The following is a 16,067-nucleotide window of genomic DNA, read 5'->3' as shown; positions in this document are numbered from 1 at the left end:
TTAGCTCTTGATATTCAGTTGTTCATAGCTTGGAGTTGTTAGCTCTTGATATTCAGTTGTTGATAGCTTGGAGTTGTTAGCTTTTGATATTCAGTTGTTCATAGCTTGGAGTTCTTAACTCTTGATATTCAGTTGTTGATAGCTTGGAGTTGTTAGCTCTTGATATTCAGTTGTTCATAGCTTGGAGTTCTTAACTCTTGATATTCAGTTGTTGGTAGCTTGGAGTTCTTAGCTCTTGATATTCAGTTGTTGATAGCTTGGAGTTGTTAGCTCCTGATATTCAGTTGTTGATAGCTTGGAGTTGTTAGCTCTTGATATTCAGTTGTTGATAGCTTGGAGTTGTTAGCTGTTGATATTCAGTTGTTGATAGCTTGGAGTTGTTAGCTCTTGATATTCAGTTGTTCATAGCTTGGAGTTCTTAGCTCTTGATATTCAGTTGTTGATAGCTTGGAGTTCTTAGCTCTTGATATTCAGTTGTTGATAGCTTGGAGTTCTTAGCTCTTGATATTCAGTTGTTGATAGCTTGGAGTTGTTAGCTCCTGATATTCAGTTGTTGATAGCTTGGAGTTGTTGGCTCTTGATATTCAGTTGATAGCTTGGAGTTCTTAGCTCCTGATATTCAGTTGTTGATAGCTTGGAGCACTTAGCTTCTGATATTCAGTTTTTTGATAGCTTGGAGCACTTAGCTCCTGATATTCAGTTGTTGATAGCTTAAAGCACTTAGCTCCTGATATTCAGTTGTTGATAGCTTGGAGCACTTAGCTCCTGATATTCAGTTTTTTGATAGCTTGGCGTTCTTAGCCCTTGATATTCCTGCTAAAGTATTAAAACCTAACTTTCTTTTACCGGTCTCTGTTTGACCACTCGCGGGGGGGGGGGGCGATTTAGATTTTGTTTTTCTACACATACTATCATTATAGCCTTGTGTAAAGATACAATATTTTCTAATATTTTCAATATTTCCTAACCCTAACCCTAACCCTGTTATAGTCATTTTATGAAGTCGCTGTTTGATTCATTCTATTTGGCATATTTGATATGGTCTGTTTTCTTTTTGTTTTACTAGAGGATTAAACTCCTAAATCAAAATAATAGCAATATTAATAGACTTTCTGTTTCCATTTACTAGGATTCACCAATTTAATGGACTCGAGGGGCCGCGTGTATGGATGTTAGAGTCGTAACAACTTATTCATACTCTATTTTACCATTCTATTATTTGAAAAAAATATTTAAACTTGAATGCATCGGTGTAGTCGTTGCATGGGCTCCGCAAACGTAAGATGTATTCTTTTTCAAAATTTCGTTAGCTTAAGAAAATACATTTTATTTGTACAAAAAAAAACAACAACAGACGAAAGATATTATTTTGAGTGTTTTTAATACTTTCATGTCATGCATTAACCCTGGGAACTGAACGAAACAATTAATTATTGACTGCATCTTTAATAACTTCAAACAATCTTTGATTTACTTAGCTTTTCAAGCAGTCATTACAAGCAGTATTCCGTTACTTAAACATTACATGTTATGACAGCCTAGAAACCGAAACAAATCAAATGACACATTAGCCAACACTGACATTTTTGCAAATTTTTCCACCACAAGTGCTGTGACAACATTTCTGTTCAGGTTTGCACTCATTGTCCAGTACACAGAAGACTCCACCACAGACGTCATTGGCTCCTGGAGAAACTATCTGAAACGGTGCACACAACAAAAACAATCAACGCTTTTTTCTCAGTCCGAATCTTCTATACATTTTTTCAATAGAAGAATGTTGAGTTTATGACTATTTTACTTCAGTAAATATAGCAGCACTAAACGCGATGTTAGTTATGAGGGTATTGTAGCTAATTAAAACAAGCTGTACTTGTGGAATGAAGTGAATCCACGAAGGTATTCCGATTCCAGTAATATATTTTTCATTTTTTATGGGTTGTGGTGGCTGAGTATTAAAACTCTTGGCTTTCGAACCTGGGTGTATTAGGTTAAATTCTCGGTGAAGACTTGGATTTCGAGTTTGGGAATTTTTTTAGGACGCCCTAAATTTACCCAGTCTAATTAATGATTTTAAAATAATAATGATAACATTGATAAAACAATGAAATGATTTTAAAATAATAATGATAATATTGATAACACAATGAAAAAAACACATCACGTGACAGCCTTTATGGATTGCGTAATTTGTATAGAAGAGATAGAGAATCACGTGGCTAAATGTTGTTTGTTTACGATTGGTGAATGAGGTCCATTCCAATGTTCCTATTTTGTATTTTTACATTGAGATTTAATGAAACATTTACCGGGCAACGAGCTCTCGGTTCAATTCTTATCTGGCATTTGTTGCCCGTAAAACCAATGGGGCATTTACAGAATGGGGCATCAGCTGGAGCAGAACAGTTCCCTCCGTTTTTGCAATCAAAGTTGAAACATGGATCACGGTGAACTACAAAAATACAAAATTTTCGTTAAAAGTATAGCAGCACAACAGAATGACAGTGGCGTAGTTAGGGGTCCAAATTTGAAAGTCTCCACGGATCATTTTTGAGGGTGGTCCGCAAATGAGTGTCAGAATTTTTTTCGTACATTAAATATTACGCCACTGCCAGTCTATCTTTAACATCACTTAGTCTGACAACACGGCCCAACATCACTTAGGCTTTCAACACTGTTCAACATCACTTAGTCTGACAACACAGTCCAACATCACTTAGCCTGACAACACGACCAAACATCACTTAGTCTGACAACACCGCATAACATCTCTTAGTCTGACAACACGGCCGAACATCAATTAGGCTTTCAACACAGTCCAACATCATTCAGTCTGACAACACAGTCCACATCACTTAGTCTGATAAATTAGCTGCATTAAAACTCACATTCACATCTGTTTCCGAAAAAACCTGGACGGCATGTACAGACAGGAACATCAGCAGGAGAGGTGCAGTTACCTCCATTCAGACATGTGAGGTTTAGGCAAGGTCTACGTTTATCTGAAAATAAAAGCACAATTGCCACAATGTATAAGTGTTTGTGTGTGTGTGTGTTAGAGAGAGAGAGAGAGAAGAAAAAGAGAGAGAGAGAAACAGAAGAGAGAGAGAGAAAGAGACTAGAGATACAACACCGATAATTGTTATGACTTTGGATTTGTTGAGATATTTTTTAGGTATTGGTATTCTTAATAAAATGGGTTTTGAGGACTGAAAACCTAAAAAGACTTAAAGTATTACAACAGAACGCATTATCAAAAAGTCCAAACTGACCACATGTATTTGACTTACTTATTTGGACACTATAATGACAGTGTAGTCCTGTATAGCTACTGGTACAATTACACTTAGGTTTCTTGCCCTCCATGACACAGGTGCCACCGTGGGCGCATCTATAATATCTGCAGGGATTACGTGTGCCTGTTGATCAGAAAATGGATCAGACTAACTGCTTGAAGTTCTTCTTGTAATGTCATCAACTATTGTCACACACACGTGTCCTCTAGTGGCTCGGGTGCAACATTTTAGGAAGCACTGTGCGTTGAAAAGGGGTCTACTGAGGTCAACACAAAAGATCTGGTGACACTCTCAACAGCTAGCTCAAGGAATGAGGACTCTACAACTATGACTAGGAAATGCTAGCCCTCGATCGCTCTTCTTGACGAGGACGTGACTTCAAAAAAGATCATTACGTCCTATAACCAACTTACGAGGCAAAGAAAAGAATTAGCAGCAAAGATCGAAGACAGATACAGAAAACTAAGATCAAATCCAGGCACCTATGTAACAGACTCAACCAATCGGTGCCTTTGGTGTCTTTACTGAGTGCAGATTGGACTTCATAGACATCTTTGAGTTCAGAAGAAATGAGTTGGTGCTTATCTTCTATCATGAAGAAGGAGTTCTCTCGCTTTACAGTGTCGCAGTAACAGTAACTTCTCAAGCCTCAAGAGCGATAATAGTTTTGTTTTTCCAATATTAAACTTATTACTTTGATTACATTGATGAAAATTTAAAAAAAATGTAACTTGAAAAAACTAAATTTTTACAAGCCATTCGTGAGTCAAAAAAATTTTTAGGAATCATTGTTGTAAGACAGTGATGCCCACATGATTCAATCCGCAGGCCGTTTTAATTTCCAACACTCGTCTCGCGGGCCACAGGACCGAAAAGTTACAAAAAAGAAATGAAATTGTTGTGAAACTATTTTAGTAGAAACTTGTGGATTTAATACTTAATTACTTAATTAATTGGACAATTATAATTTAGCTTCATTTCTCGACTTAAAATGTGACAGTGTAGGTAGATTACCACCAACTCATTTTCTGATCTCTTTTTGGTAAATACTCTCATGGATCCTCCAATCTATAGGCATAGTTTAACAATCTTTTATCCGCGACTCAAACCAAGGATGCCGCCATAGTTATTTTATAATGCCGTTTTTATGTTGTTGTTTTATTAAACAGCCCACACTTTCTTAATAAAATAAATATGCTGGCTTATTATCATATTCAACAAAGTAAAGATACGTTCACTTTTCATGGTAGATTCTACATTCAGAGTCCCAACTCATAAACACACAAATGTTAAAGGTCATAATACCAATCCATCGAAGAAAAAGTAAGGGGCCCAAACGTAGATAAAGAGAGACATTTTTTCACCCTTTTTTTTTTGTTTGGAAGGGGGATTTCTATACTTTGTGCCGACGTTTCGGCGGTCCGGATGGAACCACGTCGCGGCCCGTATCTGGCCGCGGGCCGTATTTTGGGCATCACTGTTGTAGAACATTTAAATAAGTTTCCGAATAAAGTCTAAACTCTAATGTATTGTGAGTTCATTCAATTCAAAACTTACCTGACTTTGCAATTGTTTGGCAGTGACTTCCGGTCACATATTCTGGACAGACGCAATACGGTACATCCGCTGGGGCAATACAAGATCCTCCATTGTGACATTTGAATTTTGCGCAAGGGTCACGTATGGCTATTTGTTTTTGTGTAGAAATTAGTTTAAGTAGAGAGGGTTGACTCAGAAATATACCAGATTACTAATCTAAATAATCATATCAATTTATTCCCAAAGATAAGATAAGATAAGATAATTTTTATTGATCCAATCAAATGGAAATTCAGTTTGACTACAATTGAAAACCTCAGCGTGACTACAGTACAATAACAATATAGATGCAAATAGGAACAACATTCACACACGAAACATATACACAATCATAACCAGCGCTTTATAACTAGACTTCTATGTACTTCTCGATGATGACAGATGATCTTGTAACACTCTTACCGAAAATGGGATGAAGGAGTTTTTAAATCTTTCTGTTTTAGTCTTAATGGAAAGGAGACGACCACTTCGTTCAGTACTGATGCAACAGTGGTTTAATTCGTGCAGGTTGTCTTTAAGAATCGTGACTGTTTTGGAAAGGCATCTTTCATGAAAAGCTCTACAAGAGATAATAGCTGTGTTTGAGTGACATACAATGCTTTTTTAATTAGTCTATTCAGTCTAGGTCTTTGTGCCAGTGAAGTGTTACCATACCAGCAGGTGATGGCAAAGTTAATTAGACTGCTGATGGTTGCTGTATACAAAAGTTTAATGATTGTTTTGTCGATGTTGAATTTCCTTAGCTTTCTACGATAGAAAAGTCGTTGGTATGATTTGATGTAAAGGTTTTGACAGTGTTTACTCCATTTCAGTTTGTTGTTGATGGTTGTGCCTAGGTATTTATATCTTTATTATAAAGTAGAATGTGAGGTGTATGTATGTATGTATGTTACTTATAGACATCAAAACCGCTTGACCAATCTTGATAACACTAGGCAGGAATGTTCCTTGGGTACTAACTTACACCGTAGTGTATGTATTGTAGCCCTAAAACAAACTTAAGACCCTCAAAAAAAATAATAAAGTTGTCCGACTCTATTACAGCTATAGTATTTATAATTTTATGGATCTAGGCCATGTCTACAATGTTGACATGAGAAAAGATAGAAAGGATTTAGACCTAGATCTAATTTTAAGAAATACACTTTGCGCAGATAGTTTTTTACTTTGACACATGAAAATACAAAAGAAGATCCATTGATTTCATTATATAATAAAATTAACCTTCAATTTTGTGTTTCAAAAGCATTTTTTACATAAATTAGTTCCTTATATCTGTGACTACAGATTTCCTGACGAACATTCTTTCATTAGACAATACCGTAATGAATCGCGTACTAAATATTAATTCGTTTAATTGTTTACTTTATAATCCCATCCCTAGATCTAAAACTCTACATGCTCTAATCAACTCTAAGATGATAAAACTTCTCTTCGCACAGATAGTTTTATACTTTAACACTTAAACATATTAATTAAAGTCCATTCATTTCATATTTCGATCAAATAAACATTCAAATTTGGTTTTCTAAAGCTACATTCAATCACGATAGCTGCGAAGCCGAGTTGAGATAGGCCTAGATCTATATTCATTCATGAATCGCGTATTAAAAATTATTTCGTTTAATTGTTCACTTTATAATCCCATTCATTTAACAAAGCTATCACTCTTTTCGTTTTATAATAGATAAGAATGTATCGACTTCGGGTAAACCCATTTTCGCAAAACTAATTTTATTTTCGTAGCAAAAGAGAAATAACGTGAAAGGATCATTAGCTACGTTTAACATACATCTAAATCCAATCCACTAGATTATTCAAAAGGATTTTTTATATAAATTAGTTCTGTTATCTGTGACTACAGATTTCCTGGCGAACATTCTTTCATTAGACATTACCAGATGGTTACACATTAATTAACACATCTCTCTACTGAGTCTATTTCTAGGCCTAGGTCTAAAACTCTTATTGAAGATGATAAAACTTCTTTTCGCAAAGATAGTTTTATGCTTTAACACATAAACATACTAATTATTGTCCATTCATTTCATATTTTAATCAAATTAACATTCAAATTTGTTTTTCTAAAGCATTTTAAATACATTCGTTCGCTGTTCGCTAAATAAAGCTGCGTAGTTGAGATAGGCCTATATTCATTCAGGAAAAAAGGTCACGCATGCGCAACACAGAATGAACTCTATAAAAGCCAATTTTTAACTCTAGATTAGTGTAGATTTAGATCTATGTCTACCTAAAGATCTACTTTATACTTTAACACATGAACATACAAAATTAAGCCTATTCATCTCAAATTTTAATCAAATATATGTAGGCCTACAAGCAAATGTTTTAATTTGAACAAATGGATTTAAGCCTATTAACTATTCTGATTTGATAGCTTCATTCACACTATTTTTACATTGACACATTCGCTTTACTTATTACATTATTATTTCGTTTAATTGTTTACAAAACAAACACTCTCAGTGACTATATCGACAGTAATGCGCAAATAAAGACCCACGGGTCGCGGGTAACATATGTCTAGTATATATATATATATAAACAAAAACAAGCCCATAAACAGAAAATCTCATGTGTAACTGCTCCAAGCAGGGAAATAGTCGTTATTAGTTTTGTGTGGCATATTTGTTTTTTTTATCTAAAAAAAAACCCAAGTAAAAAGATTTTGAAAATAAATTTGACACGTTTAAAGGAATCACAATGAATTTTTTCTCTATAACGAAGCCAAGCCCTTACAGTGCCAGAGAATGATTATAAGACTAAAAATATGTATGTATATGAATAAAAACAATGCACCAGTAGCTTATTATTAAATGATACATATGCTTCACATAAACCATTATTACTAAACACACACATTCACAAAACCCAACATCCAGCTTACAAATCTATATCTACATATGTAGTGATGACAGTTAATTATTTATACTTGACTACTAAATAAATAAAATGTGTAATCAGAGTGGCCCCAAATGAAATTTAAAAAATTAAGACCGAAAAAAATCGCAATGAATTAAAAACCTTCCAGTATCTGTATCTAATTCAACAAAGTTAAATTCATATAGCGCCGAAATGTGCTTCATGGATGATTCATGAGATGCTATGCTTGAGATTGATCTTTTTTCGCATTTTTCTCTCCAAAAAAATATTTTTCTGTGAGCCCTGTGCGATGCCACACCAATCGGGGGCCTTAAGTACCTGCCTAGTTTGCCTATGCCTAAAGCCGACCCTGGTTTAATCAAGATGCAAAATCTATATGAAATGGACTCACTGTCCACAACAAAATGGACACTCTCACCAAAGTCATTAGCATGAATTAGTTTGTCAGACATGAGTGCCTCCCTTTTCTACCAAAGCGAAGGAAAAAAAAAAGCAGTTCTATAAAAAAGAAAAGAGTACTTACAATTCTTTGCCTGGAGTTTCAAAAGTTAAAGAGATTAATAAAAGGAGTAGATAACTTTTGTAAAACAATTAAGGACATCATTATAAAATAAAAAATAAATAAAATATAGCCCTTATGGTTGTGCTAATTACTAATCAGTTCATATATTGAAATAGATACTAAATGAAGCTTATGCTGGTCTCTGTTCTGATTGTCTATGATCTTATAGGATTGACATACATGAGATGAGATCGGATCAGATTGTATTGGATCTGATTTGATAGGCTTCGATAGGATCGAAATAAATGTTATCCGAATATTATATCGGATCGAATTAGATCGGATCTGATGCGAACAGGATTTGTTCAGAGAGGATCCTGAATCATATATGATCCAAATCATTTGGGATCGGATAGTCATTAAAAAATTGGCCAGTAAGATGATCGAAACCTCGAAATTTGCGTTATTAGCGAATTGCAAGATTTGGGAGTTTCCAGTCTTACACCTGCTCAACTTTTCCCCGAGCCCATGAAGGGAGTTTAATCTAGTGTGAAATCATTAAATATCAACGCCTTAGTTAACTAATAATAATTACCTCCACAGTGACAGTCATAGTCTGAAAAACAAAACAAGAGAAAATGTTTCATAGTTCAAATGTCGTCTGTTAAATCCAATATTTATAGGAGCTCGTGGGGGAACAGAATCAAGTAGTTTTAAAATCTAGGCAACCTACTCAACAGAAAGGGGTACACACACACACACGCACGCACACACACACACACACACACGCACGCACACACACACACACATATGTGTGTCTGGGAATGTTTATTGAGATAATGAAAAATGACGAGATAATTAAACACCCACACACACAAGCACACGCTATTCAGGATCACCGCTAAAATGTTAGGGGGAGCAAATAACGAACGTTTGCCGTCATCTATCCCAGTATCTGAACTTCCTGATTCCTTCAATAGATTCTTCATTGGGAAGATTGAGCAGATTTAGAAATGACATGCCATCCCTCTCATCACAGCTTGACCACTCTCCAATTTTTCAAAATTATCCTTTTTGCGAGTTTCAGCGTGTATCTGAAGATTATGTCAAAAGTACTATTTTAAAGATGCCAAATAAGTCATGTGACCTTGATTCCATTCCAACTTCCTTGCTCCTTGAATGTTTAGATGAGCTTGTACCCACAATTACTTACATTGTGAACTCATCACTGACTTCAGACAATTTAAGATAGCACTTGTCAGGCCCTTATTAAAGAAATCCAATCTTGACCCGGAATGTCTAAAAACTATAGCCCGGTAGCAAATCTTCTCTTCATGTCAAAGCTTCTGGAGCGCATCGTGTTAGCGCAAATTCTTTTTCATCTAAAACTATACTGTCTGTTGAATAATTTCAATCTTTATATAGGAAATGTTGTAGCATAGAGACTGCAGTGGTCAGTGTACTAATGAGTTACTTCACAATTCCGACATAGACCACATATCAATACTCTCCATGCTGGACTTGTCCGCAGCCTTTGATGCGCTGGACCATAAGATTATGTTGACCAAAGTCTCTGCCACTTAGGAATTAGTAGGAATCGTCCTAAAGTGGCTTGGATTGTACCTGACTGAAAGCACCCAAAGCGTCGTTGTTAACGGGACAGAATCAACAAGCTTACTCTTGAAGTACGTAGTACCCCAAGGATCAGTTCTAGGCCCAGCATTGTTCCCTATGTATAAATACCCACTAAGCGGTGTCATACAGCCAGCTGGCATCTTATACCACTTCCTTGCCGATTGACTCACTGTTATACGACTCCTCAGTACCATTACAGATGTCGTATTGGGCAGTAAATATCATTGCAAGAGTGAGCAACTGGATGGTTGAGAAGAAGCTCAAGATGAACAAAACAAAAATAACAACAAATCCCCCCCCCCCCCAGTGTATCTGAGTATTTCAGCGCCAGCCAGAGTTACTCTCTCATTTATCTAGTACAGTTTTCGATATAGTTGGGATCAAAACTTTATAATTTGTTTTCAAAAAGAATAAAATAATTGATTCATTTGTTCTATTTTTTTCATTGATTTTCCTTGACCTCGATACTAGATATACACTTTCTTTCGGAGCCATTCATCTGGAAAATATTTGTAATCACTAGCATTGGTAATAGCTGTATTTATTTATTTAAACTCTCAGGATTCTAAACTCTTCTAAACAATGTGCAACAAATCTAGCCTACTATCATGCTGTCATGTTTGTAGATCTTAAAGTATTTAGCTTGAAATAAATTGATTTTCAGTTATTTAAGATTTCAAAGTGATTTTTTAAAATTAAAAATAAAAATTTATCCTCATCGAATTCGTTTGGGAAAAAAGTCCATGTAATAATATGAATAATAATAATTCCTCAGTGAAAATTGATAAAGGGACTACAATGAATTTTCTCTTTAACGAAACTCGACCCTGGCAGCGCCAGAGAATGAATACTCGTTCGTTTCTAACATAATAATAACAATAATAATCTTTATTTTATTTGTCTTACAATTGTGCATAACACATAACAATAAATCATGAAGGAAGATATTGCAAGTAAACACACAAAGTATACCATGTACCGATGAGTAGATATATACAAAATTAGATATTTCGGAAATGTGTGGTAAAAATAACAGGTAGATAAATCAAGCTTGCATCAACTATAAGATGTAGAGTGTCAGATGGTATGGTTTGAGTTCTTACATTATGAAAGTTAGTGCAAAACTTACCACCAGAGCAACTAGAGAAATAATTCTTAGCATTCCTTACAGTCTCTCTAAAAGTTGAATCAAAATTCGTTCAAATTTTATTCCCAAGTAATCTCTACTTTGCAATGTCGCACCTGTTTATGTAGGTCAATGTTTAAAAAAAAGTTTAAGCAAGGGACGTAATTTGCTATTACTTTTTCTCTTTAAATTTACCTCCTCAATGTTTTTATTGCTGTGAAACAGATTCTAAACGTCAATAAAAAGTAGAACATAAGGTAATAGAATTACAATGAACTACTCAGTACGGAAAGAATTACATAATTCAATAATTGACCTATATCTATATTTATATATACTGGTATTTAATCTATCTGCTTCACCCCCTGCGAAACAAAAATATTTTAAATTTCGCATAATTGATACTGGGTATGGACATAGTCACACACCAATGTAACTCTTCTTTACATTTTCTCTCTTTTCTCATTTTCTTTCTTTTTTTGTGTGTGTAATCAAAAGAACATTTAAATTAGGGACTAAAATAATCTGCCCATGTGGAGTGTCACCAGAGAATGCCGACCAAGTCCCTCAAAACTGTTCTCTTTCCCATGAGGCCCGTACGAGACACTAACCCCATAAAATAAACCAATAGAAAGAAAACTATAACTAGAGCTCCCTGATATGGAAACCACTTCGCAGTTCATCACCTATATTGGTCTAGTCATCTGAACGCTCTAATTCTTTCATGTCCTTTTGCCTCTTTCTTGTCTTTCTGACTCTCTCTGTTAAACTCTATCTGTCGCTGTGTTTGTCTCTCTCTCTCTTTCTCTGTTTGTCTCTCTCATTCTCTCTCTCTCTCTCTCTCTCTATCTCTGTCTCATGTAGATAGGATCACATCCCATGGCTTTAGGAGGTAGCTAGCACAAATGGATGTCTCTGTCTCATGTAGATAGGATCACATCCCATGGCTTTAGGAAGTAGCTAGCACAAATGGATGTCTCTGTCTCATGTGGATAGGATCACATCCATGTTGTTAGGAGGTAGATAGGACTTCTGCCTGTCTCTGTCTCATGTAGAGAGGATCCCATCCCATGTTGTTAGGAGCTAGATAGGACTTCTGCCTGTATCTGTCTCATGTAGAGAGGATCCCATCCCATTGCTTTAGGAGGTAGATAGGACTTCTGCCTGTATCTGTCTCATGTAGAGAGGATCACATCCATGTTGTTAGGAGGTAGATAGGACTTCTGCCTGTCTCTGTCTCATGTAGAGAGGATCCCATCCCATTGCTTTAGGAGGTAGATAGGACTTCTGCCTGTATCTGTCTCATGTAGAGAGGATCCCATCCCATTGCTTTAGGAGGTAGATAGGACTTCTGCCTGTCTCTGTCTCATGTAGAGAGGATCCCATCCCATTGCTTTAGGAGGTAGATAGGACTTCTGCCTGTCTCTGTCTCATGTAGAGAGGATCACATCCCATGTTGTTAGGAGGTAGATAGGACTTCTGCCTGTCTCTGTCTCATGTAGAGAGGATCACATCCCATGTTGTTAGGAGGTAGATAGGACTTCTGCCTGTCTCTGTGTCATGTAGAGAGGATCCCATCCCATTGCTTTAGGAGGTAGATAGGACTTCTGCCTGTATCTGTCTCATGTAGAGAGGATCCCATCCCATTGCTTTAGGAGGTAGATAGGACTTCTGCCTGTCTCTGTCTCATGTAGAGAGGATCCCATCCCATTGCTTTAGGAGGTAGATAGGACTTCTGCCTGTCTCTGTCTCATGTAGAGAGGATCACATCCCATTGCTTTAGGAGGTAGATAGGACTTCTGCCTGTCTCTGTCTCATGTAGAGAGGATCACATCCCATGTTGTTAGGAGGTAGATAGGACATCTGCCTGTCTCTGTCTCATGTAGAGAGGATCACTTCCCATTGCTTTAGGAGGTAGATAGGACTTCTGCCTGTATCTGTCTCATGTAGAGAGGATCACATCCCATGTTGTTAGGAGGTAGATAGGACATCTGCCTGTCTCTGTCTCATGTAGAGAGGATCACTTCCCATTGCTTTAGGAGGTAGATAGGACTTCTGCCTGTCTCTGTCTCATGTAGAGAGGATCACATCCCATGTTGTTAGGAGGTAGATAGGACATCTGCCTGTCTCTGTCTCATGTAGAGAGGATCACTTCCCATTGCTTTAGGAGGTAGATAGGACTTCTGCCTGTCTCTGTCTCATGTAGAGAGGATCCTATCCCATTGCTTTAGGAGGTAGATAGGACTTCTGCCTGTCTCTGTCTCATGTAGAGAGGATCACATCCCATGTTGTTAGGAGGTAGATAGGACTTCTGCCTGTCTCTGTCTCATGTAGAGAGGATCACATCCCATGTTGTTAGGAGGTAGATAGGACATCTGCCTGTCTCTGTCTCATGTAGAGAGGATCACTTCCCATTGCTTTAGGAGGTAGATAGGACTTCTGCCTGTCTCTGTCTCATGTAGAGAGGATCCCATCCCATTGCTTTAGGAGGTAGATAGGACTTCTGCCTGTCTCTGTCTCATGTAGAGAGGATCACATCCCATGTTGTTAGGAGGTAGATAGGACTTCTGCCTGTCTCTGTCTCATGTAGAGAGGATCACTTCCCATTGCTTTAGGAGGTAGATAGGACTTCTGCCTGTCTCTGTCTCATGTAGAGAGGATCACTTCCCATTGCTTTAGGAGGTAGATAGGACTTCTGCCTGTCTCTGTCTCATGTAGAGAGGATCACATCCCATGTTGTTAGGAGGTAGATAGGACATCTGCCTGTCTCTGTCTCATGTAGAGAGGATCACATCCCATTGCTTTAGGAGGTAGATAGGACTTCTGCCTGTCTCTGTCTCATGTAGAGAGGATCACATCCCATTGCTTTAGGAGGTAGATAGGACTTCTGCCTGTCTCTGTCTCATGTAGAGAGGATCACATCCATGTTGTTAGGAGATAGCACAAATGTCTACTATAATGAAAGTAGAAAAAAAATGATTTACTGCTCGAGACTTAACAACGTGTGACCAGGACAGTGTAAGCGACTGTAACTCTCCACATTAGATTTAAGATATTGAAACTGTAATGATGGATTGATCAATACATGAATGCACATAAACATCAGGCTACAGTGTGATGTACGACATGCAGTGCACTTTTATGATTTTTTTCTAAAGTCTATTTGTAGTAGAAGTAAAGCCCAACAAGCTATGCAGGTTTGCAAGACATTGGGTAATCTAGTAGAATTTACAAAAACACATTTCTCTTTGAAATGACGCGCCTCAAAGACAAATGGTAAAAATATAGTGACAATAGGAAAAAAATGAGTTCTATTTTCTCGAAAAGTCAGTTTTATATTATTCATAAAATATATACATTTAAAAGATTTTTAATCATAAAAGAAATTTTTGTCTTTGGGGCGTTTCTTAATCCCGTAATACTAATTGATTTATATCTCATTTGAGCCTTACTGGATACAGAGGGATATGATATATATTTAAAAGAATGAACGTTTGCAATATACAACTTTTTTAAGCTATTTCTTTGATTTAGAAACTTTTAAAATTTCAATTGTATAAATATGTGCTCCACTATGAAGTTGTAGACATTTTAAAATTAAAGTTTTAAAAAAAAAGAAACATTATTGGAAAAAAAAAAGTTTACCTAATGGAAATCAAATAACGTCCACATATCTCAATACTTCAGGAATATGCTCCCTTATTTTTATATAAACCAGAATTAACTAATTACCACTAATTGATTACCTATATGGTTAATTTTTTAGCGCCCCCCCCCAAAAAAAAAAAGGGAAAAGCCGCTATTAGTTTTGTGTGGTCGGTCTGTCTATCCGTCTGTTCCTTTAAGATCACAGAAACTAAAAAAGAAAATGAAAAATCGAACATCACGATATTTTAGTTCTTTCAAAGTTTTGATGCAACATTATTTTTCTGAAAGCAATTAATTTAATTTTTTAAAAAGCAGTTTTTTTATAAAATAATACACCACTGTAAATCACTATAAATAAAATAACCTAAGAAGATCTATTTTTTTTTAAATCATAGCAACAAATATATATAACCAATAAAAGCGTTGTAAAAATATGTGCGATGATATCTCTTTAGTTGAATGTTCGCTGACTCTGTTTGTTTGTAGTATAGGTTTAGTTGAATGTTCGCTGACTCTGTTTGTTTGTAGTATAGGTTTAGTTGAATGTTCGCTGACTCTGTTTGTTTGTAGTATAGGTTTAGTTGAATGTTCGCTGACTCTGTTTGTTTGTAGTATAGGTTTAGTTGAATGTTCGCTGACTCTGTTTGTTTGTAGTATAGGTTTAGTTGAATGTTCGCTGACTCTGTTTGTTTGTAGTATAGGTTTAGTTGAATGTTCGCTGACTCTGTTTGTTTGTAGTATAGGTTTAGTTGAATGTTCGCTGACTCTGTTTGTAGTATAGGTTTAGTTGAATGTTCGCTGACTCTGTTTGTTTGTAGTATAGGTTTAGTTGAATGTTCGCTGACTCTGTTTGTTTGTAGTATAGGTTTAGTTGAATGTTCGCTGACTCTGTTTGTTTGTAGTATAGGTTTAGTTGAATGTTCGCTGACTCTGTTTGTTTGTAGTATAGGTTTAGTTGAATGTTCGCTGACTCTGTTTGTAGTATAGGTTTAGTTGAATGTTCGCTGACTCTGTTTGTTTGTAGTATAGGTTTAGTTGAATGTTCGCTGACTCTGTTTGTAGTATAGGTTTAGTTGAATGTTCGCTGACTCTGTTTGTTTGTAGTATAGGTTTAGTTGAATGTTCGCTGACTCTGTTTGTTTGTAGTATAGGCTTTCCAAGGTTTCTTCACATTTGAAGATCATGACGTCATTACCACGAATTTCTCCTTAGCTTTGGACATTTCCTATTCCAAATAAAATGCATTCATTACGAACTAATTGATGAACACCTACGTTGTTACTTTTTTGTCTGAAACATGTGTTGTCATCGACAATGAATAATTGTGAAAAGTTTCAACTTGATCCGAGAATGGGAC

The 16,067-nt window shown here is 36.2% G+C and overlaps 1 protein-coding gene and 1 long non-coding RNA gene across 2 annotated transcripts; one reads left to right on the top strand and one right to left on the bottom strand.

Moving 5' to 3' along the window:
- Nucleotides 1-1,370: 1,370 nt before the first annotated feature.
- On the bottom strand, nt 1,371-11,135 carry LOC106066772 (fibropellin-3-like). The gene is made up of 7 exons (XM_056027002.1): nt 11,066-11,135; nt 8,897-8,917; nt 4,854-4,982; nt 3,291-3,419; nt 2,889-3,002; nt 2,310-2,452; nt 1,371-1,699 (listed from the first exon to the last, which is right to left on the bottom strand). Exons 4-7 carry the CDS (start codon nt 3,364-3,366, stop codon nt 1,568-1,570), a joined length of 465 nt encoding a protein of 154 aa, XP_055882977.1. The 5' UTR covers nt 3,367-3,419; nt 4,854-4,982; nt 8,897-8,917; nt 11,066-11,135; the 3' UTR covers nt 1,371-1,567.
- A 4,022-nt stretch (nt 11,136-15,157) lies between these two features.
- On the top strand, nt 15,158-15,969 carry LOC129925857 (uncharacterized). Its single transcript, XR_008777585.1, has 3 exons — nt 15,158-15,453; nt 15,492-15,739; nt 15,778-15,969. It is a non-coding gene; the product is annotated as an uncharacterized LOC129925857 (long non-coding RNA).
- Nucleotides 15,970-16,067: the final 98 nt, after the last annotated feature.

The sequence above is a fragment of the Biomphalaria glabrata genome, chromosome 4 (assembly GCF_947242115.1).
Source record: "Biomphalaria glabrata chromosome 4, xgBioGlab47.1, whole genome shotgun sequence".
Classification (NCBI taxonomy): Eukaryota; Metazoa; Mollusca; class Gastropoda; family Planorbidae; genus Biomphalaria; species Biomphalaria glabrata.
Note: the sequence above shows the minus strand (reverse complement) of the source record. Positions and strands in the feature narration are given on the sequence as shown.

Coding starts and splice junctions, on each gene's coding strand:
- LOC106066772 (XM_056027002.1), bottom strand. CDS start 3,366: ATGGAGGGCAAGAAACCTAAGTGTAATTGTACCAGTAGCTATACAGGA. Junction 3,003..3,290: donor TCATTATAGTGTCCAAATAA/GTAAGTCAAATA, acceptor TTTTATTTTCAG/ATAAACGTAGACCTTGCCTA. Junction 2,453..2,888: donor TTTCGGAAACAGATGTGAAT/GTGAGTTTTAAT, acceptor GTATTTTTGTAG/TTCACCGTGATCCATGTTTC.